General features: G+C 31.4%; 1 protein-coding gene across 2 annotated transcripts; it reads left to right on the top strand.

The window, feature by feature from the left end:
• Positions 1–55: 55 nt before the first annotated feature.
• LOC123710293 (CDC42 small effector protein homolog) lies at positions 56–25155 on the top strand. 2 transcript variants are annotated; one of them, XM_045662097.1, is made up of 4 exons: positions 56–187; positions 17708–18078; positions 24108–24202; positions 25100–25155. In XM_045662097.1, exons 2-4 carry the CDS (start codon positions 17937–17939, stop codon positions 25106–25108), a joined length of 246 nt encoding a protein of 81 aa, XP_045518053.1. In that variant the 5' UTR covers positions 56–187; positions 17708–17936; the 3' UTR covers positions 25109–25155. The 2 variants fall into 2 exon arrangements, with proteins under 2 accessions (XP_045518053.1, XP_045518054.1); XM_045662098.1 differs by lacking the exon at positions 56–187 and adding an exon at positions 5034–5153.
• The last annotated feature ends 516 nt before the right edge of the window (positions 25156–25671 follow it).

The following is a 25671-nucleotide window of genomic DNA, read 5'->3' as shown; positions in this document are numbered from 1 at the left end:
GCATAACAGGATGTATACTTAATACATTCTACATATTTGTTGTTAATTCCCGCAGTCGTCTCCGCTTGCCGTCCGGAGTGAACGTGGCCACCAGTCGGTGCTAATCGTGTTTTGAGTCAACGCGTTTTGCGTGGATAACTTGGTGTTGTGTTTGTGTTCATTTATTAGTCAGCTGTTAGAAAATAATGTAAGTATTTAGACTAAATATTAAGTTAGGGTTCATTTTATTTTGATAAATGTTAAAGCGAAAGCATGGCCGCGATTCCGTTACATGTGTCTTCTTTTGAACTTGACTAACGAGTATAAATCCATTTCCTCAAGCAAACGGATGTAAGATGACTAAAGAAATATTTAAATTTTACTTCCACTTATCATTAGTAACTCGAGTGACCAAAAGTTTAAAAAATTCTAGGACAACTACATATAGCTTTTCTCTATGAGGTTTATATTTTATCTGCAATTAAAATTTAAAATAAATGTCAGTGATAAATGATGATAAATAATAACATAGGAATTGTACAAAATTGTATACTTACTACGTACGATAGACAAGTACCACTGTAACTTTAGTATTTGTTTTAACTTAAAAGTTAAAATATTTTAAATCGGTTTGGCATATGAAATTCTAGAAAGTAATAAATTTAATAGGTATGCAAATGTTCGTATAAATCTAAGGAAAAGTAAATTTCTCCGTTACTCTACCCAAGCTATTCTTAACTTCGTTCAACTGTTAAAACCTAAATAAATGTTATACTAAACTTATTTCTGTACAAGAAATACCACGCTACAGGAAAACTTCTTATTAATCGGTATACGTATAAATATTTATAAAGGCTTGTTTGTTTGGTTATCATCGCTTTGGTATTCATAACACGATGTGATGGTTCTGACTTTTGCCACACAACTTGGCTGTTCATCCGCTCAAAAATCATATAAATTGCATAAATCCTATTTGGATATTAAACTATATGATAAAATTTATATGAATGTATTTACGATTTATTATAGTTATTTATTAAATTCAAATACCGATCTCTTCATCAATTAATGATTTTGTCTATGTAAAATCTCAAAAGGTACCTAAAAAAAGATTCAGGTCAATAAATCTATCTATCTAAAATACATTTTTATTCATTTTGTTAAAAATATTCTGTCACAGGTGCTTTTGTGCCTTATAAAGAAAGAAAAATGAAATAATTTGGGTTAATAACCGTTGAAGACGGTTAACTAAATGTTTTGCCGTACTCGCGGTAACCAAAGACAATATAAAAATTGTCTCTGAGAAAAACAGTGACATTACGGAGTACACCCATTACGTACGCCATCTTCAAAAAATTTACGTGTTAGTGAGAAATTCACAGCTTATTTATTACAGGTTACTTTTATAAAATAATATATTAATTATATTAGCTCTTAGAAGTACTCAGCTATGCTATACGTCAGTCTCCAAGCAGGTACAATAGATTTGACAAACGACCGCTAATATTTTAACATAACACAAAACTGTATGAGATGTGTAACGGAGTATTTGATTTAGGAAATAATTATACAGTTTAAAACATTTGAGACAACTGTGTTTATCACCCTTCGTGGTGGTCACGTGGAAGTAAACTTTCTGATTCTGACTTTTATTCTTGATTCTTGTTGAACTTCTTTTTTAATACGTGAGCCTACTTCGCCTGACACGCCGACGACGTTAAATTTTTTCACGAATACTTGTTAAATAAATATATAAGATAGACAATTGATGGACAGATTGCGAACTCAGAATCTCTAGGCTGTCATTGCTGCAGCAGTGTTTTTATTAGAAAAAACTTAATTGTCAATGATTATACTGAAAGTAATCGAACATTTTATTATGGTTAGCAAAATAGTCAGCGAATATATTTTTGACGTAGGTATGTACATGTGTCCTGTCACCTATAACAATTACCATTATGCGGAACAGTTATTTGCGTGCAATTCACATACGATTTAAATTGAATTTCTATTAAATTCATTTTGTCACGACTATTTTTTTGCAAGTTCATTGACCATAATATCAGCAAAATCGGCTCAATAGACGCGTATTCTTTAAACATTAGGTACCCATACACCGTAAATTCAATTTTTTATTTTTCATCGCAGTTCTCCCAGTGTATTAGCTCAGATAAATAACGAATAGTTCAATTTAGAAAATGCCTTTAAGATACGCAAATTGTATATATTAATTAATACATATGTAAATTGTTTACTATATCCGTTTATTGTTCGAAACGTCTGCTGATAGTACATCTTACGCATCTATTTTAGACGGCTGACTCAGTAGCAGACAAAGGGAATTTGAGTTGCGAATGAGATTACGATTTAAAATGTTTTGCTTAATCTACGACATATTTCTATAACAGGAACTTTAGTCATTAAGTTTTAGTTATATAATTTTTTCTTGCACCTTCTTTGAGTGCTTATTGGTTACTTTAATTCCAATATTATCTTTATTAAAATGTTTAGGAATTTCAAGGAATTAAAAATCCGTTATTAGACATTCATTATTTTGGCACCTTATTATAATAATAAAATATTAACATTAACTTTATTAAGATAAAAAAAAAACTATTTTGTCGAAAAGTTTAGTAGTTTTCAGTATTTATTATTTTCGAACCCTATTGTAGTTGTCTTAGACACAAATACATTAATAACATTATAAAAAAAAATCTAATGAATATCTCTCAAGACGTTCAAAACATTAAATGAAGGCTTATGGTATGATAGTAAATTTATGTATACGGCAGTCTCTAATTGTTTCACACCACCGCAGATTCGCAACACGATGTGAAAGAACAACGACCGCCTTTGAATGTCCTCACATTGTAATTAATTTAAAAAACACCCATGTACCGTGTGATCCATAACCGTCCCTTTTAATTAATTAATTCAATAGCAATAAATTAGTTTGCCTTAGTGGCCTAACACCCTCATTGTGTCGAAGACACGCTGGTTTCCACACAAAATTTTCCTTCATCTGTAACTGTTGACTGAGCAATATATACATATATGCACTTAAGTCCTATTTGTTACGGTGGCATTTTAAATAATCTATATTATAAATTTATAATATTACTCATATAAAAAATATATTCTTATTTTTTTATTCATACTTGATGGTATTCTAGAAGAAGGAATGACCCTTATAAAAACATTTGCTTAGAGTTGCACCTGTTAAAGCAATCGACAAAGTAGCCCAAGGGTATACATCTGGATGCGAATATCTGGTACATCCATTATACCGTATCTTTTGTTATATCAGTGACAGTTAACAATGGCAAAGAAATTTGCCGTTGACACGGTTTAAAATAAAATAGGTAATATTATTGTTAAGCGCGCCGTCGCGATTTCCTTGTACGCATAACAATAAATTTTAAAAACTATTTAGTGTATCAGATAAATCACAGAATACATCAAGCAACAAGAGATAAAATTGAGTATTGAGTAGTGACTTTTAAACAGAAACGGAATATTGTTTTATGGAATTTCAAATCATATATATAAATGAATCTCTATTTCACTTGGTCATGGCATCACGCGTGAACGGCTGGACCGATTTCGCTAATTCTTTTTTTGTTGTGTTTGTTATGGTTAGGAGAAGAAAAATTAAGGAAATTGCCCGAAAAATTAGAACATTTAAGAATACTTTTGTTACGATAGCAATTTTGTTTTTCAGTGCATATAAAACCTTTTTCATGTAACCTTATGGCGTTTGATATAACATTGACAGAATGCATGCTGCAAATAACGTCAAAGAGTATGTAAGAAAAATGAATATCATTTAAAATAAATGCTTCGATCAGAGTTATTATTTGGATAAAATACATGTAAAAAAATTACAATCGCTAATTGTTTGTGGCAGTAATCTTGAATATCCATGCTTTTGGAATACCAACAAACTATTTATTCACGCGCCAGAATAACAAACAAAGAATATTATATTATAAACAATTAGAATAATAAACACTTTGTTTCTGAAATATTGTTTAGTTATTATACCGATTAGTAATAATTATATTAATATTCATAGTTAAAACAGGACGTCTGTCGGGTCCGCTAGTCGCTTACAAAATTAAACTTTTTTACAACATTAAAAATACTTGAAAATTTCGTTAAGTTATAGAAGGTGCCTTGTAAGTGTATAACTCTGGGTGACAAAGTTTCTTTTCCTTTTTACGACATCAATGCATACAACCTTTATCAATGTAATGACCCATTTACGTCATTTATAAAGTACAGCATTTTCATACGTGTTTAAAACAACTAGTAAATAACTATTGCATCACTGTTATCGCGTTTTAATTTACTTCATACATACATATTATTTTTAACAAATAATTGTCTAAAGAAGTCACGTTTAGGATCACGAATCTAGCTTCAAATTATACGTCATTACGTGTTCACTTTAAGCTAAAATACTAGTCATTTATTTAAACGGTTTGCTTAAATAACTAAATTGTCTTGTATAATCAGCATATTACTACACACTCAGAACAAACAGTAGGTAATTATTATTTTAGCTAAGAGTCTTAGCGCACCAATACACCGATCCTGACCCAACTCCGCATTCGGACTCGCCTATATGCCGATAGCGAGATATATCACATTTCGGCCAAACAAAGCGCAAAGGCGGTGAGAACTTGGAGAAACTGATCGTAATTCGTAACACAGAAATGAAAAGATCACGTGGCCGTTCACCAACCACATGGACATATCAAGACTTATCGTCGCCCGTATATTTCAGGTTCCTATAATGCCATCAAATGCTAAGTTCTTTCAGCATTATAATGGAGTGGTGAAGACTAGTTCGGCTGCAATGTTAGGAGGAATGTAAATACGTGTTGAATGCGGCTTACATCTGCGTAAAAATCTTACAGGGTTACACAAAATTTTAACATATTTCAAGTCATCGTTTAATAAATTTGTAACTCGTAGTAGGACTAAAGATATAAAATTTAATGGCAAGAATATTTTTTGTTATTTTTATACCCAAAATAGATGACCTCTGCTAGTCGCAGGGACAAGTCTAAGTGCGAACTAACAACGTCAAAGATGACAAGTCTTTGGGAACCTTCTATAAAGGCCGCCGTGCCGATGTTATGGTTTAGCATTCACGTGACTGCATAAAGGTACTTAACAGTATATTAAACTTTTTAGCATAAAAAACGGGCTCCTGAGGAAATTTACGTTCCGAGGATCGACTTCATTTAGGTAATTATTATTATTAGAGATACTTCATCTTATGTATTAATTTACACGTAAACAGACTACGTTGGACAATTAGATTTTATTTACCTGAAATCGTCGAATCGAAACCTTAGAACGTAAATTTCTATAGGAGCCTTCCCGTGCTCGTGTATTAGGAGCCGAATTTCAAATGTATAAATAATATAACGAATGAATTTTCTCCAAAGACATGGAAAGTGAATCGACTGTAAATTACTTTAATAAAAAAGCCATTTTCTTCGCTGAACTTTCTAATGCGTCGAATAAACGAGAAATATCATTAGTACATTGTTCGAAGTGATCCCAATAACCTTTGACCTTAATAGTGATTAAATACCTAATGTAATATAAATATAATACAATTTTTTTTTTATAGAAATGAAAAGCTCGATTTATATGAATACTGGGAAACAAGCCATTGCAGCTGAGACAGTTCTTGAGCTTCTGAATAATAAGAAATTTGACTGTATTGTGTGCTTACATATTATTCTTTAATATACTACTAGTAAAATTAGAAATACCAAACGAAAAGAAGGAATTCGTTATCACAAGTACCTAGTTCTCACATTTAAAACTGACCTAACAGTATTCTTAAAAGAAACAGTACAAGCTATATTAGTAAATTTAAACCAAGTCACTCGATATGTCGAAAGCCGTGCGCATGGGCAAGGAATGCATTGCGAGATCAAATGGACAAAAATAAACGCGTTGTCATGGCAACCGCCTCCCGCGCTACAGATTCACAAGAAATTGTGCTATTTATTCCATTAACGACTTCACTTGTTTGATTGCTGGAACATGAGTAAAATATAAATACGTTTCAATAGCATTTTCTTTGGAAAAGTAAAGGTGCTCTTCTAAAGAACATCTGTTTTCTTTTTCTTATTAATACTCCTTTAATTATGGAACAAATTTTTATAAAAAAAAATTCAAATGTACCATTGAAGTGTTAGGTAATCGGTCGGGATTAAAATTGTTTTAAATGGCCCTAGTATCGTAATATTCGTTTCGTGTATCGAGCCACAAATGCACAGGAATTTGAACACAAGAATATACGAGTATAATTATCTAAAAAAACAGGAGTAATTAGTATTAGACTATATAAAATAACATACAATTTAGGATAGCCTAGAAAGTTTTTATCCCATACATAAATACATAATATGTTTTTAACATTAAGGATAGTACATAGGTATTTAAACTGTTATGATTAGTATTGTATTATAAAGAGGATTTTTTTTGAATTAATCCTAACATGAACTAATTAGTTTTCACTCGGGAGGAATTTGTATGACGATAGAGAAAGGACGTAGAGTCGTTGATTGGAAAATTTGTTAAAATTTATCCAATGCGTGAGTAATCAATTCCAGTAGCATTTTTTCTGACACCATTACGACCGGGTTACGGATTTTTGCTTTCTGTTCTGCCATCCTATTACCTGCATTTAAATCTGGAAAATATATCGTAATATAAGTATATAATAATCACGTGTTTCTCTATTAAAAGTGGCATCATATATTATTACATACGTACGCGTAGTACGTAACTACATTAGGGATATCGATGTCAACTTGGTCTTAATATTGAGTTTTCGTATTACGTAATGTTTGTGTCATCAGCGTAAAAATAAATTGAAATTCATTATCTCGTTAGATAACGTGATTAGGGCTTTATTAGGACTCTGCTAATGCCAAGTACTAACTAATATCAAGTCAATTGAAATCTTTTTAGTTTGCTGTTCGCGCAGATTTTTAAACAGCGTATGTAATATAACTTAGATCAACCTCTTTGTGTTATGAAAATACTCTTCCTTGAAACTTATCTCTGCCCAGAATATCATACAAATTTATTCTTTCACAACTAACAGCAATAATACTGGGAACTAATGTTACTAGACAAAAATAATTATCCACGATATATGTGCGCTATCTATCGAGTATGAGTCAGCTCCAGTAATTACTTCGATGCAAACAAGTATTTATCTCCAGTTGACTATTTAAGTGACATTTATAAATGGTAGAGACCTGTGTTTTATGTTGACTTTCTGCGTATTAATTTAATGTACACAAAAAAGGATTTATTACACATGTTTCTTTGTTAGAACTTCTTCGTTAAGTCTTAAGAAAACTGCAATAATAGCGAGTAACGAGTACGTTATCAAAAATGTTTATAAATAGCATTAAATCGCGTGCGCTGTTAAAATATAGCGTTTCAATATTATACTTTGGTCAATATAAGCAAAAATCAAATAAAAAGATTGATGGGTTAACGCGAGGAATTGTTTTTATCCTATATTTTTACTACATAAAGTATTGTTGATAGTCTATGTCATCTTTCGGCCCTAATTATCAATTGTATGTTCCATAATGAAATACTACAAGCTGAATTCACCGGGTAAGACTTGTCAATATGTAAAACTACAATTTACAATACCTAAAACTGTAGGTAGGTTTTTGCCTATGTGTTGACAACTTCGTTTGCTAAGCGTCGTGAAGACTCTCTTTAGTTAAGTTGGAGGGACAAAAATCCATGCGTAGGTGGCCAGTGTTAAAAAAGAAATAAGCCTGAGGACTTTTAAACTAAAACAAAAAATATTCATGAGGTTTCTTCGTTAAAAAAAGCTAAACATCACTTTTCGGCAAACATAAATCACTTACGCCTTAACTACTTTCATTTACATCCGTGTGAGTTAATTTGAATGAACAAAGAGTACATTGTTTAATGGGAATTCGCAGACATTGTACTGCGAGCTTGATTAATTATTACATAGTTTTTAATAATAGAGATAGTAATCGGCCTTAGAACACAGAGTCTGAGTCTCGTTCAGCAGCTATTGCACGTTCTGGTAGACGAATTTGATCCTTATGACATGGAAGATAAGACTTAAAAACATTTTTAAGATTGCAATAAAAATTAAATATATACTGCACCCTTCACAACACATACAATTCAATTGTTGTTGATAATATGTATCATTCTATAAGCGTATTGGAAACTTCAAAAACGTTTGAATATTCTTATTAAATAAGTATTATTATATGGTTTTTGTTACCTCCATTTTATTTATGCATAACTAAGTACTCAATGTACTCAAAATAAGTCATAAAAATAATGCGAATTTGTATGTAAAGTACCGGGTTATTAAGACCACATAATTAGAACAAACACATGGTATAACAAACAAAAAGACGTAGATGTAAAAATATTAAAACTGTGAAGTTCCTTATAAGACAGACATCTACAACGAAAAATATTCTTTGTCTTTTAAACTTAGAAATTTAACCAGGAAATTTACAACATAAGTCTTAACAACATCATTATAGAAGCAATAACGCCGTTTAATTAAAGTACCTAACTATATATTTGAATTTATTTTTATTTTTACTGCGTAGGTTAAGAAAATTGATGAAGTAATTATGATTACTAATAAACTTTATAACTATACGAGTATATATTCTTTGTTTTTAGTTTAATTGTGTATATTTAAGTTATATGTAAATTAAAATCTGTGGTTATTTATAAATTTATATAATTACATAAATGTACCGTACGGTTCCTGGGTCATCGGAGTGCTTTAAATAATGGAGGATTTTATTTATTATATGTATTGCCTGTTTTAACCTCTCGCATACAACAATATAATACAAGCGAAGAGAGAGCTTACGTCTGCCTATACTCTCGGGGCGTAACTCCCATGATTAAGTTAATTTTTATAAAGCGAATTAAAGCATGGTAACAGTTGAAGAGAGAGCTTACTTCTGCCTATACTCTCGGGGCATAATTCCGACGATTTAGAAAATCGCCAGGCTTAGAAGACTAAGAAAGCCTGAGTGAGCAAAAAGTACAATCATGGCTACATATACATTACAAATATGTAATGTTTTTACTAATTTAAAAATTATCTATTGACTTAAAATACGATTCTAATAGCATTACATGTACTTGCCGCTAAGCCAGAGTTACCCTACTCACTTATTGGTTCACAATGCAAATACTAGCACAATTATTTAAATTCTATTATTCTTTGCAATATAATACTATCTCATTAACTATGTAAGTTTAAAGTTATTTATAATTGTAAACACAAATGAGCAAGTGTATCCGTAATAACTGTTGTTTCAATGTCTAGCCTAGTACTAACGAAGAGATAGAACTTTTCAGATTCGGAGCAGATTGCGTATTTTAAACAATTCTGCTAATAATATAGTCTTACCTTATTAGTTACTCAAATGGCTATTACGTAATTTGCATTAACATGTTTTTAAATTGTATCATATATTTTAAACAATATATATGTCTCTATATCTTTTAAGGTAATTTGATTTAAACATTTTTATGACTTACGTGACTATGCGGGTAACGCGTGGAAATTATGATAATCCAGCACTAACGTAAACATCGAACCCGGAACCCCTAATTTCAAGGTAGTTGCTTAGCAACAGTAAATCAATAGTGTTCCCTTTTTTGAATTATGAAAATGTTGGAGCATGATTACAATGTTTATTTGATAAAATTATTCCCCGGTTGTTAGCAGGATTAACTTAGTATGAAAATAAACTACATTATAGTTATTCAATTACAATAAAACATAGAAAAATGTTGGTGAGGTACTTTAATTAGTTCTGATTAGAGAGACATACAGTTTCGTTCTTTACCCGAACTAGCATTCGTTGATGGTTTCCTTTTGACGTTGTATGGCTTTGTGGTTACACCGTGGGACTTTCATCCATCATCATTTTATCATCGTAGGTTCGATCCCTGGCTGTGCACCAATGGACTTTCTATGTGGTAATTTAACATTTGTGTCATTTGCTCGTTCCATTTATTTGTGTAGGAAAACATAGTCAGAAAACTGGCTTGTCTTAGATCCAAAAATTTGACGACGTGTATCAAGCACACGATGGTAGGCTGATCACCTACTTCCCTATTAGATAGACAAATGATCATGAAACAGATACAGAAATTTGAGGACAGAGTAAAAAACGTAGCGCCACTTTTTTCTACTTTTGACATAAATTTTTGTTCTGTGTAACTTCTAGAAGACCTCAATCATTCAGATACCTAGCAAGATGACTATAATTCATAATTTCGTAGAAGCATATAGTTTGGCGAGACCAATCAGTGGATAAATTTGTATAATAACTTAAATTAAATTATATAAATGAAATCAATAGTTTTCTAGGGTATGTTGAGCGCTGTGCCGGATTTAACAAGCAATCAACCTACTTTCATAGTAGTGTGTGGTTTTTATATTATTTATGGTAACCCAGATAATGCAAGTCGCCACACCTTTTAATGGCATCGCTTAATTTTTCAAGGTCACATTTTTGTAGGTTAGAATAACAATTTGCGTATTATTCATGTGAGAAGTACGTACACATTATTATGAAAAAAGTGTCTATAACGGTAAACCATATTTGGTTGGCCTCATGGTTAATGAAAAATTCCTAAGACACAGAAGTTCTGCTATTGTCAGCTATATATATCAATCTCTCACGGAAAATTGTCTGCCTCTTTTCCTATTGGGGTTTACTCACCCACTGCCCTATTATGCTTTGAATAAATAAATACATTTCAGGTTTCATTCATATATGACATATGTGAGCGTCGGTCACTTTCCTTTTACATTTTTACTCAAATTCCAACGACAATGCAAAGGATTTCTCTTTTATGTTTTCGTTCTTTAATCGGAATGTAATCTGGTGAGTTTAGATCATATAAGTTACTAATATGTGTATGTATTAATTTTTAATACTCATACAAATACGTAACCAACGTTGAGGAAGTTAATTTTCTTTATTTTATACATATATCACGTATGTGTAAATTATATTACACCTCTTTTTACAATGTATAGAACATCAATATATTACGTGTAGTCTGTGCAATTCCTACAGATTTTTAAAAAAGGAACTATGGCCAGCAATAAACAGAAATATAATGTGTAGTCACAAGGCCGACAATTGACATTGAATAAAGGATAACCCGCATGATCAAACGCGATTTGATTGATCATCGACTTGATTTTGAATACGATAAAATGGAATTTTGCCTTCAAAGTGAAATGTGAAATAAACCTCAATATCAAATTATACAAAAGCATAAGATATGTATCCTCAATTGAAATTGCATAATTTAAAAAAAAAAACTAAATTTCCACTTTAAAATGTTAGCATAAACCCTATATAATGTCGTCATTTTAGATAAGATTTTAAGGTCGGTAGATTTTTATTTAGTATTTAGGTAGATGTTATATTATAAATTAATATATTCCATAAACATGTAATAATTAATTAGGTTTTCACATGCTGTGTGTCTAAATATCGGGACTCGAAGTTCGAATGTTGAATAAAGCGCGACGCGGCGTTGCCGAACTTACCGGAGTATTCTAACGTTATGAGTTATGGTGATGAATGAATAGCACCGAACATTAATTTGATTTTTAAATGTATATATAAATACCCTATTTGAATAATTATAGTATAAAATAATATTTGCATTATCCAGTACTCCGAAGTATACACATATGTATTTACATATTTTTCTTATCCACGGCTTATCTCCTTGGGGTGAGGTGAACACACCACCTACACAATAATTTGTTGATGTTTTAGTTCATTTGCTAATTTAATTAAATTAAGTACGAAGACAATATTGCACGCTTCAAAATGTAATTAGGTCCACATGTTATTCTTAGCATTCAGAAGCCAGACAAATCGCCGGTAACTTTAAAATTGTAGGATGCCCATGTTTTGTTGACTTTAGATACATATATTTTTATATAAAACTGATCAAGTACCATATACATTTTTATATGAATTGATCGACGAAATTTCACACTTTAAAATAATAATTAAAAAACAAAAATCATCTTAAACTATTCTTGAATCTACAAAGACAAAAAAAATCATCAAAATTGGTTGAGCCGTTTTTAGATAGGAGGAGTCTAATTATAAACAGATGCACAGAAAATATATAAAAATAAGTGTGTATTTGGTGTAGATATAAAAGATAAGATATTTATTATTTTGTATATGATTTAGCGGTTCATAAATTTAGAGTGAAGTATAAGCCGTTTGTAATTAGCTTTATGAAAGGTGAAAATTTATTGCGTACGCGTGAGAAAGTACACAGATTGACCTCTCGTGACCATGCTTTAAAGCAGACATTGTATTTCAGGTAAAATACATTACACTTGTAACTACACTTTTTAAGGTGTTCTACCCTTAAATGCACTTTGAATAATATAACTTGTATGCTTTCGTTTAGTCAAATGAGATTTATTATCTTGTCAAAGATGAACCAATAAACAGCGACTTAGTTAATATTAGTAACATTTACTCAATGCAATTTTGATCAGCGGTATTTTATATATTTTCGTAAAAATACAAATTGTATGAAGTATTGAATACTGTCTGAGAATTTCTAATAGGAGGGTAACACTAATGATGAGTCACGTCAGGTGCTTCACCTCGGCCCTCGTGTTCACTGGGGTGCAAATATATCCCCCTTCCAAAGCTTGCTCGCAAGACACAAGTTTCACAACTTGGAGTAGTACGCGGATTTAATCTATTTTACTTTGCAAAGAAAACAATTTTGTTTTTCTTTTAATAGATCAGCGTATATTTTTTATAAATTTTGACAGCTTTAAAAATTATTATTATATGTACTCTATAATACTTGCCAGCGTCTTATGGGTATAATTTTCAAAAAGTGAACATTCTTATTGACAAATGACCTCTTGTGCATTTGTCATAGTTTTGTAACAGTGATTTGGCGCCAAATAGGCCAATCAAAAGTAACCACAGATTATTTATAATGAAGAATTGGCACGCTGCACGCATAACCGCCAGGTACGCAATGTAATTAGAGATTTGGGCCACATTGCATCATTTAATGCGTTTAATTGCTTTGGTACCATTCTGATACAACAATATTGTGTATTGTAGATGTATCAATATGTAGGTATTGAATACAATTTCGCGTCGTAGCTCGATATGACGAAGTTTCAACCTAAAATGGCCATAGATTGTAATTAACAATTAAGATTTTTTTTGTATTATTTGAATTGTCATTTTCTTGGTAATTTAAATTTCAACTTCACTAATCAATGTTATCTGAAACTGTTGGTAGCTACTGACGGATAATAGTACTTTATTAATACTAATATGTAATAATACTAGATTTATACAGCGACTATATTGGTGCTTTTTGTTTTGCGTATAACATAAACAGAATCTATTTTAGTGTCAAATTTCTATTTTACTCGGAGAACAACACATCTTCTGATCCCTTTTAAGTTTACGTCACAGTGGGAGATAACAGGACAGAAATAGACAATGCTGTAATTATAATGGCGTTCTTCGGAAGATCCATAGTACAATTGAAAAGTTGTTTCAATGGAGTAGATTATAATAATTAAAGTAAAATTAGCTTTTAGTTTTTTTATTTTATATTTATTCTTGACCTACATAGTAATATATATATATATAAATAAATTACTGTTCTCTGTTCGTTTGTCTAGATAAAAAACATACTAAAAACGACTATTGAATTTCCTAATGGGAACTGTTTCTAGCTGGGAAATGCTTTGTGTCATTTTAAAATGAAAAATTGTCATTTGGTCGTCATATATTTACAGATCTTTCAGAAATTTGTGTTTCATAGCTGTAGTATACGGTCGGATCTCTCGGTCGGTCTGTATATGTAGGTGATACGAAGTTCACTGGGCCATCAACTATAATCAGAAACGCATAAATATAAAAATAAATTAAATTTAAAGAGGTCCCTGTGGCAGTTTACCTTGTATACCTTTACTGTGGCAGCGTTTCCTCCGTATTGGAAAAAAGAATTTGAACTTTACAGTTTTTATTTTCTCCTTATTACTAATTACTTATAATTGTTACATTTAGGCTTGTTTGTATGTTTTCAACGACGTACCAGTGAGTTTAAATGCGCACAAAGACAGACAGTTCTTTAGTAGATGAGACCCGCATGCTGACTTTAGGCCATCATTGCCTTTTTTAATGTCTTTAAATAAGCATTGTTTTTTTAAATTAAATTTTAATGTTAAAGATTCTTCTTTACGTACGTCAAAGGTAGCATTTTTAAATATATGTTTGCTCTTTAAAGCTGAAGATTGAATGTTTAATGTCTTAATACTGATTTAAAGTAAAAAAAATCGATCTCACAGTGTCCCCTTGTTACGTAATGCGAAGCACTCTAGACGCTGAAGTATCAATTTTTGCGAGGAGCATTTTTATAAGTAGCCTTGTAGACAGACTATTGATCAAAGCTCTCACACTGGCAACCTTCCAGACTATTGAGAATTAAGCTGCGTATACAAATTAGTCACACTCACAGGGATGACCTGTTTAATCTGATATACGGAAGGGGTAGACTGATCATAGTACCCTTAAATCGAGGAAATCAAAGGAGGATGTAGATTTTCTTGCTCCCCGTCGCCTCTATCATAGTACTAGCTCGGACGCCTAATATGTAGCTGAAAACATACATTTAATATTTTATTTAAAATATATAATATATATTATACAAAGCGAATTATAAAAACTCCATCTAAACATCGTCGTGTGTGTATTCAAGTGGATTCGAGTTAATTTTTATTTAAGTTTGAAATTATTGTAATTAAAATATGTGTACAGGACGCCTATCGTCAGCTGGTATGTATGTAAATAGTTATTAAGTTTTAAAAGCGACCATTATTTACATTTTTAATTGGGTTAATAACATGTTAATGCCTTTATTGGAATTTATATAAACAAACAATTCTAATTCAATGCAAAATTGTGAAATAATTTTTATGCAACAGTCATTGAAAATGCTTGTCGTGGCTAATCGAAGGCTCTTGCCGACTAAACAAAACGAAATTCGTGAAATCGACAGTTTTGTTGCGACATTTATTAAATTCAACACGATTTAGTGGAACTACATCTGTTTTTTCTCTTACTCTTTCTGCTTCTTTATAAGCAAGGTTCTATGCCTGGCACATGAGTTTTGGGCTTAAGGCATGCCAGCTTTCTTCTAATTCACCGTACGACATAGAAAGAAAAATGCAATTGTTTTGTTTAATAGATCATGCTCATAAAAGCTTTTAATTCAAACAATAAGTTTTGGCTTTATTTACGACATGTTTTTTGTATACGGCTTTGTCTTGCTATTTGATAAAAGGTTATTATTCTCCAGCCTTCATAATTTTACACCATGGAATGCTTAACATGCTTTGTATAAACTATTATAATTGTATATGCACATAAATTATTTAATACCAGTACAGATACCGGCAAACTTCTTGAGCATTAAACAAGGAAGTGGAGGAATGTTTGCGCATCGTACACAGCGCGGGAGACACAAACGTCAACTGATTTACCAATCACGCGATCGACACGTCACTCTCACCCACCGCGAATCACCTACCTAAAAGCGCTTCTGCGCAGGCAACGACGTTTGTTCAACATGTTTGCCGGTATCTGTACTTACAATAAACTAAATACATTGATCGTGTATATTGATATTATTTGGCACTCAAAGTTTTTAAAAGTCTAAAAATCATTACATATCAGTCTTATCGGTTTAATAGACCCACATAATGAGTTCATCTCATCCGGTGTTATATTTGTTTAGGCTACACTAATATTTACTGTCAGATTAAGGTGTACTTCCAACTTGTGAAGCGAATCTTTTATATTTATATTGTTTTACATCTGGTATAATATAACGGAGAACAATGGCCGGAGTTTGGATTTTGCGTATAAAATCATCACTAACGCACATAGTCGAGACTTAAGTGTGACTGCTGTATGGCAAAAGTATTGGATTTGTTACATAGCTTAAGAACTCGCCTTGTCGGAGAATAAATTAATCTCTGCTGGCTAAAGGTTTTCACTTATATATAAATGGCAAATCCATCCATAATTCGGAATTCAGAAGTGAAGCCACCGCCGAAAAAAATATTGCAATTTCGTTTTTGAGTCGGTTAGTACTTCAATTGGTATCGTATGTCACAATCTCTGCTTGATCACTGTCAATCTCTTTCATATTGAAACGTTTTGACGGATCTTGAAATAAGATTCTATTAAATTGAAGTTCCTAAAGGCCCAGTGCTGTGTTCATCCTATAAAGCCACTCGAATAACATTGGATGAAATTGATGTGTGTGAACTAAAAATGCTAATTTTATAGTTATATATCCTGTTTACCGATCAATAGTAAGTCTATAGCCTATTAAGTACCACTTTCTCTTGGCTACTGGCGCCACTCTTGATCTCGTAAAATTATTCTAAACAGTTTATTTTATATAAGAAAATGCAATATAAATTATTTCTTTAAAATTAATAAATATTAAGTTTGTATAAATATAACTATTTCGATTGTATTAAGATAATTTATATTTAATGCTTTCTATTTCATATATTATTTTCATTATTTTTTTATTACTTTCTCTAATCTAGGATAAATTATTAAAGCTATATAAGACATTGTGGTATGGCTATTTGAAATGCGTACATTTTTGAACTAGAAAAGTTCGTTAAAAAATTGTTTCGTTTTCAAGCTGTGTGAGATTTAGAAACGAGGTTTAGCGCCATCTATAATGCTCGTATAATAAAATCTAATACATTTTTGCAAATAGATGGTCTGATTCACCCAACTTTGCACACTCTCATAAGTATGTACAAATTGATATACTTTGTTTACATACTGAAATATATTATGTGTGTATAATATATTATGTATTGTGAAGTTTTTTTTAAATTATACGCAGTTAAAGTTGCGTGCACTTAATTGCAAAACTTTACAATTGTTAAGGTTGATACACTTTCACTGTTAGTTGTCAGACGTTGATAGTTCGATTGACGTATACCTGTCAGTTGTCATTCACTGATAAGCTAATGAGCTATCAACTTGTTGCAGTATTAATGAGTCGTTAGGACAAAATGACAGGAATATATCGCAGTAGATTTACTAATGAAGTTCATTTAATACGAAAACTATGGTATTTTCGCCACGTCCTCATACGTTATAGAAAAGTTTAAATGTTTAATAATGTCGATATTTATTTTAGAGAGGAAAAACAACTTAATATTTTTGAAAAACGCTAAATTGTCACACCTGCTAAACAAAATCAGTCTTCTCGCTTTATAAAATATTTCATCACATCCTCTTTGGTAAGGTGCAAAATTTGTGTTAGCTAACACCCCCAACATTGGCGAATTACGCGGATAATTAATATATAATTAATAATATGTTTCGCATACGGGAGAGTCTATTTAAAAATAGGCATATATTTTTGATACGTATGTACTAAAACAACACGACGCTAATGAGTTATTTGTTAACTAATTAATTAAACCGTTACTTCATTAGGAAATTGTTTATTTAAGTAAATACATCATCGTCATAAATTGGACCAAATTGTCTAATAAATTGTTATTTATTTTCAGATACTGTCCATGAGCCATGTGATCATCACTATCGGATCATCAGTGATTTAAGATAATCTGATAGATAAAATATTAAGATAAATTTCGTGCCTCGAATTTAGTTGTGTGGCTGACGGAAACCGTCAGTTTTCAATTTGATCACTGGCAATCTAAGCCGGAACTGGAATATATAGTGCTTATTCAAGCCTTTGTGAACTTGTGAAAAGTGAGGACTAGTAGAACTATTAAAATGGCAACTACGGGCAGTGAAATGTGGCTTCAATGGTTTGCGTGCTGCTATCAGCCGGCTGCGCAGGCGCAACGTACGAGGCGGAGGATAGATAGATCTATGATTAGTGCACCAACCAATTTCCAACATACCGGACACATAGGTAAGAACTAAGAACTTATATATACATATACAACTGTATACTTGATTGATTCCCCTCGATGTCTATAAAAAGTAGTTTGTCGCTGAGTAAATAAAACTAGTTAAGTGCCTAAGCCGGAAAATTTAACCATCAAAGTCAAATAGTTCACGCGTTTTAGATTATCCTATCAGCTGCTCCGCCATCCTTTGCGTTAAAAATAAGCACATCACACACAGCTTTGTCGATAATTTTATCACGTCACTAAAACTCTTTCAAGTGGTTCTTGAAAAGTGTAGCGTTAATCCGATCCGATGATTGTGGTATCGATAAAACTGTCAATTGATTATGAACGAATAACCTTCAAGTAGATGTAAACGACCGCGGTATTATATGTTATAATATATTTATTTTCTACTAACGAGTAAATACTGTGTTTAATTTAACATGTTTTTTAAAAGTATTTTATTAGTACCTACTTAGCAAGAAGCATCTAGCTTATATTAAACAAAACTTCAATTGACTTTTTCTTTTTCCAATATATATATATAGATTTATTATATAAATTTCCTTAAAATAAAATTAAATATGACGTCAGTGATGCATACTCCATATTACAGTGTTGGACTAGTGGCTTCAGCGTGCGACTCTCATCACTGAGGTCGTAGGTTCGATCCCCGGCAGGTGCACCAATGACCTTTCTTTCTATTTACGCATTTAACATTCGCTCTAACGGTAAATGAAAATATCGCGAGGAACTCGGCTTGCCTCAGACCCAAAAAATTGACGGCGTGTGTGGCACAGGTGGCTGATCACCCTTGACTATCAGATAGTCTCGCTTAAAGAAATGAACATGAGAAATATACAGAAATCTCACCCAGACCTAAAACAATTGTAGACCGCCACTGATTTTTTTATTGATCTGTTCTACAAGCATTATGTGAATTACGACACGACTCTTTGTGTGTTTTCTTTATTTTTCTAACGTATACATATAAAGTCCTATGACTAGCGACTTAAGCTTAAAAAGTACAGTATATATATGTGAAAAAGATCTTTAATTATGTCCTTTTACGATGAAAGTACGAGGTCGAACTATTTCTAATTACATATATATTAGATGCCACTTCAGGGGATTGGTAAAAAACCTCATCAAATGTTACCTTTTGCGGACATTACAGTATTCAGTATCATCTACATCACGTACTTACGTGAACTAACCGCCGAGGGTTGGTGGGCTTTTTGGAGGCTGAAGCTCTTCTTTTTTTGCTTACCTTAACAAAACCTATTGACCGGACGTAGTAATGTTTAAAATTTTGATGTCACTAACTAATTGTTAAAATATATGATTCACTTTAATCTTCATAATCAGGGACAAATAAATTAATATTAAAACTATAGTTTTGCTTTACAAATAAAGACATCAATTCTTAACATATATAGAATACATCGTAGTATAAACTAGTTATGTAATTATGTTATGTGATCCACATAAAAACGGCCATTTGAACCATCCACAGAGGTTATATAAAATCAAAAACTCATTTGTATGCGTCGTGCTTACTCGTGCCCATTTCGGTAATGCTAGTCAGTTCGTTTCCTTATATGGTACAAAATGGTTTGCGTCTGCTTTGACGTGGAATGCATTTATTGAAAATCTTTAGAAAAAGTAGAATACTAATAGTATATATTATAATAATAGATATTTTCTATAATAAGGTATCAGCCTTTGAAGCTAGTTTTTAATTGCTATCGTGTTCTGAGACACAATAAATAAATAAACAGCTGATCGGGACGGCCATATAATTTAATAGTGTTAAAAATGTCATTATCTACGCCATAATATAAAAACAGAATTTGGATGTATCTTATTATATCACTGGTTCAATTCAGAAGTACCATAAATAAAAATAAACGCAAATATGTTTTTATTGCAAAAATACAATCGTAATCCATTTATTTTCATATTTGAAAAAGATTCCTACTGATTTTGCATTAGACGATACAAAACGTAATCAACCGTTTTTTTTTGAAATAAGGTTTTTTTAATTAGCTTTCTTGTAAAAAAGTATTATTTTGATTTGTGGTACTTTTGAATTGAAGCAGATGCAATATATTACACTTAAAGAATAAATAATATATTCGATATAAAACTTACGTTTATAGTTTTGGTAAATACAGTAGAAGGCGCCCTCTAGCGCTGCAAGGTAGGTACTAGTCACAAGCACAATTTTGACATAAATATATTATGTACAATATATGGTTGGTTCTGCGAACTCAAGTAACCGTCCCTAAGTAGTTAAATACTATTTACGTTTTGTTGTAACTGTATTTTGTGAAGGCCGTCGGGATTTTTCTTGAAATACAACTTTAGCTAGCCTAACATTCCATTCATAAAATACACACATTTCCACATTTATCACTTTTTATAAATAAAACATACCTTATTGGATTTAAATCAACTAGTCACGACATTACAGGAAAACTCATTGCCTATTTAATAAACAGGTAAAATAAATTAAGCTTGTCTCTAATACAAAAGGTGGTTAAAAGGCCGGCAACGTAATCGCGAGCCCTCTGGTATTGAGTGTCCATGGACCTGCTCATCGATTATTTGTGCTGTGTTAAATTGACGACGATATCTTTCTTTATAAATTTTCACATTATAAATAACTTCGCAACCAATGCAGTGCTAATTAAGTTCTAATTAATACGAATGCACAGTAAAGTTCGTTCCATGTTCTATAATTAATTTTAATATCTTATACGTGCCGTAATACGTATCTAGAAATCAGTTACCAGTGTTTTAAAATTACTTTTACCTTATAAACTTAACTTTATGAAATGAAATGACATCACGTACACTGCTCGAACTTAAAAATAACATTACAGCTTAAACACAGTTTGATAGAAACATATTTTAGACTTTAACAACTCATATTTGCCTTCTAGGTTTAAGTATGTACGCTTCGCATTCGCATTAATTATTTCTAAGTATGTGTTGTACTAAATAAACTAAAGTTCTCTGCCCGGATGAGACTCACCCAGTACAATATAGTCAGCATTTGTCTGTTTTTGTTAACCATTCAACATAGCTTAAAATACAGATGGATTATAGTGACGTTTTAATTATTGTTCTTTATTCATCTAATCGTAAAATGTGCTTTATTTTTGGAGGCGTAATAATAGGTCTATAACTAAAAGTTTTCTTAGACTTTTAAAGACTTAGATACCTTATATTGTCGCTGACGCTTTAAATATTCAACATTAACAAATTACTTTATAAAATTTAATCGAAATGAATGCGATGGTAAGCACGAGAATTAAATTGACACATACCGAGCAATTACCTAAGCGCGGGTAACGAATTAAACTAATTAATTAAGGCCAATTAAAATCGACACGGCTTACGCTCATAATCTACATAATCGTTATTTATTTATAAACTTATTATAGACAAGACTGGCTTACAAAACATCGATAGACGTCATAGGAATTCAGAGTAAAAATGAAACTATCTTGTTAACGTTGGTCATTGTATAGACGGAATTATCAATACAACCGCGAAAACAATATCCAAGCACGCGTTTAGTCATTGGGTGTTATGGATACAAGCAAATAACTGGGCATAAATTATAAACAATGTTTTTATTTAACAACTTTTTTATATACTAGGTCTATGATTGATTGTTTAGCAAAGTTTCCTTAAAAATACTACTTTATAATACATTAGTGTTTATCTAACTTTGCAATGGCGATTTTAACACCAACAAACTATGACAATTGACATTCGTTCGAAATTCCTTCCTTGTGCACGCAAACTTATACAGTTTATTTACTTTCGTTTAAAGACATATTTTATAGAAATGACCTATTACCGTCTATGTTATAATTCTTAGTAGAATACTTATCACAGTATTCTTGTCCTTATAGCCAGTCGTTCACACACACAACATGTTCAAACGAGTTTGTGCGTTTGTAATCATGACTTTGTGATCATCAGTAAACACACACAGTTAAGTCTTCAAGACTATGGAATCGTGAAAGAAACAAGGTCGCCCTGATGTGTTTATAATAACGTCATGAATAAGTTTTTATTTTTAAATTATTTTCGTTGTTTAGTGTTTGTTTTCCGTCTTCAGTCGTGACTCATGATTGCTTTTTTTGCACGAACTCAGCGTGACCCTGCTTAATAGCAAGATTGCAAATGTTTCATTCAATTTGCTAAGTTGGTAATAGATATAAACATTGAAGGTTAGGTTATGCACCGCAAGTTATAGCTGCCACGTTAAAATAATTAAAAGTCACACTTCTAGTATAATTAGTGTAATGAAATGGTGTAAAAATTATAATAGCAAACATTGGCTGTTTGTATTCAAAATTTAACCAAATTCTTTTTTTATAAATTTTGCTTTTAAATATGTAGTTACAATGAAATGTACATAACAATTCAGGACCATTTTTGAATATTAATCATAAAAATTAGGCGAAAAAGAGAAAACTCATAATACACACTTTATATATTTATTTTTTGTTAAAGGTTTAAATTACGTAATTAATAAGGGCATATTGTGGTTAAGAGTGCCATTTTCATTCCAGAGGTCGTGTATTCGAATCCCGGATATGCACTCATGAGATTTTTCGAGACGATTCCCTCGTCACTCCGTAGGATTGAAAACATAGTGGGGAAACGTTATTAAGAACAAAAACTAGACGTTTATCAGGCACATGCGGCTTATCACCTACTTGCCCATGAATTAAAATCCATAAAAACACCTAATAGAACCAAATTACTTCACCGTGGAAACTAAAGTAGACATTATGATAGATAATATTTTCTAAGAAATCTTTCCTTCAGAGTTAAGACGTCCTATCGTTACTTTATTTTAGTAAAAAATACATAATATTCTTCTTATTGATGTTGCTTGTTATGAAGACTAATGTATGATAATTAATATGGGGCGTTTAGAAAGCTGTCAAGGTGTGGTCCCATTATGTTATTAAATTAATTTTACGTACGAAGGTCAAGGCATTTTCAGATTGATTACATTTTCAGTTTCACCGCTACATTTACTACTATCAAAAACTTTGGAGGACATTTAAAAAGAAACTCTTTTATAAAATTGCTCGGATGTTTTTGATGACTTTAAGTCGACTTACTAGGTTCGATTACTAGAAAATAGAATGTAATTGTCTCGGGTTGGAAGATTTTGAAATTTTGTTGTAATTTCTTGTAGTTGTTTTACTATTAATTTACCATAAACGAATACAAAATTGTGTGTGAGCTATCATTTTTGGCATGAACCCCAAGGGCAGCTGTTGGCAGTTGCATATATTCAAGTATCTATTATATGTCTAATCAAGGTTGATCTCAATGTGTTTGAAGAATGTAATATGAGATTTGTGTTATCTTGGCTTCAGTTAAAACGTTGTATATTATTGATATCCAAGGGCATAGTCATTCTGGACGAATAAATCTAATTTATGAATTATTTTAAAACACTGCTTATATAAGGAAATCTATACAAATTAAATAGAGTTAACTATTCGTAATTTTTATGATATTTATTTCTCTTTCACGAGAAAATATACTAACAACTAATACAGTTATTTGGCTAGCTTATAAACTAGTTGTATATTATACTAGTAAAAATGTTTAACAATAGGCAAGAAACAGAAGACTTTAGATAGATCTCAATTAAAAAACTAATTTTACCTATTTTTTTCCTCGCTCAACGATTAAGTATATCTTAATGCAGTGAGGAAATGCGGCCAGCGTTAAAAGTACACTGCCACAGGGACCAAAGGTTTTAAATTTGTTTTAATTTTCTATTTATACCTATTATATATAGATGCTTGGTATTCTTTTTATCTGTATTATAAATATGAAATATAAACATTTCATTGTTAACATATATTTAAGCTTTAAGAGGCCTAACAATTATAATTTAGTTTTCAACAGTTGTGGTCGATAAAAGAATATAAATATAATTGTTCTTTTATCTTTTTATAAGACAATTATAAATTATTAACAAATAATATTATCATTTCAGGCTCAACAGATGTAGACATGCCGTCATCATTGCTTCACTCAATCCAAAACCAGATGCAGAGTAAAGGCGGATACGAAATGGCTTATGGTGTTAAGGTAACAGACCATTTCTTTAAAAATATCACTGTTGACGTGGTAGGTAATACTAGTTTCATGTGTATGACACCAATGTATGATGCACTTATAGATACAAGAACTTTCCCCCTTCTGATATTACCAAGTTACGTGCCGACATATACCTCTCAAACTCAACAAGTAAATTTTAGTTTGATATTCCTACCTGGACCATTTCTTTCGGATTCCGGGGCTCCTAGCGACAACAATCTTAAATAAAATAAATAGCCGTAAAATAATTTTATATTTTTAACAACATTCAATTTTGTGTTGCATTATTATTTATATACACTTTTACTTTGATTTATTGATTGTGGATTAATTAGCGTGAAATGTTCACTATTGTTAATTCGATCGCTTTTTATTTTAGACTTTCTCATCTCATTGTTTTGTGAAGTCGCGTGACCTTCGATGTGACTTTTCTTTAGTCAGGTGATCAGCCTTCGATGTTTTCAAAACTGAAACATTTATTTCCTTATCGAATCAGATTTGCATGGTTCTGAAAATCGATTACATTTATTCGTTTGCAACTTAGAGCTCATTCTGAATAAAAAATATTTAATTAATAGAGACTACTGAAGGCAAAGCCTATGGCGTTATGTAACCTCCCAACCTTATGGAAGCAATTTCGATGTAGTTCCTGAATATCCGTAGCGCTGAAGTCGGGATCACAATCGCTATTAAGTAGTAAATAAATACCGATATGAATATAATCTTCTTACCTACCCATTTTCATCACAGCTAAATACATAGAAAGTCACGAATGAGCACTTTTTAATTTCTAAAACTTCAAAAGGCATTTATCTAGACATTATCGAGACAAAATTGTCAACTTCATTACATCTTCTATACATATATCTAATATAACTTTGTTTGCAGGTTTACTGATCCCAAAACGGTGGTGACGTCACAGAAGACAAAGCGAAGTGAAACGTGGCTAATTATGATCTTTATTTATTAAATAGTTTACTTTAAGTTTAGTTTGTATCCTCTTGTATATATAAAGTCAACACCGAAGTCGGTAGACAAATGAGTTACCTTGAAAATAAAACTTGTAAGTCAAAAATTTAGCTAGGTGCTCGGTTTTAAGTAAAGGCCCTTGTAAATCCATCGGACATTAACAAAAAAAGTGGTTAAATATATGTGACGTGGTGGCAAGACCTGGGGTACGCTGAAGACTTACCTGAAACATCAGGTCTTATAAGTTTGTTTCACGAAATACGAGACAAGTATGTCTGGCCATCGATGGATAAAATGACTCCAGCCTTATCAATTATAATAAATAAGAATATTGAATGAATTGGATATGTGCCTTTTTAATCCTTCCCAATATAAATTTATTCATCTTGAAGATCCTTCTTCGAATTTAATATCTAATAAGAATTCTTGATAGTAAATTGTGTTTCTTTAAAAATGTATCATCGTTTATTATTGTATAATCTAGTCGTTTT

This window comes from Pieris brassicae, chromosome 5 (genome assembly GCF_905147105.1).
Source record: "Pieris brassicae chromosome 5, ilPieBrab1.1, whole genome shotgun sequence".
Lineage (NCBI taxonomy): Eukaryota > Metazoa > Arthropoda > Insecta > Lepidoptera > Pieridae > Pieris > Pieris brassicae.
The sequence above is the reverse complement of the archived record's forward strand: the minus strand, read 5'-3'. Positions and strand labels throughout refer to the sequence as shown.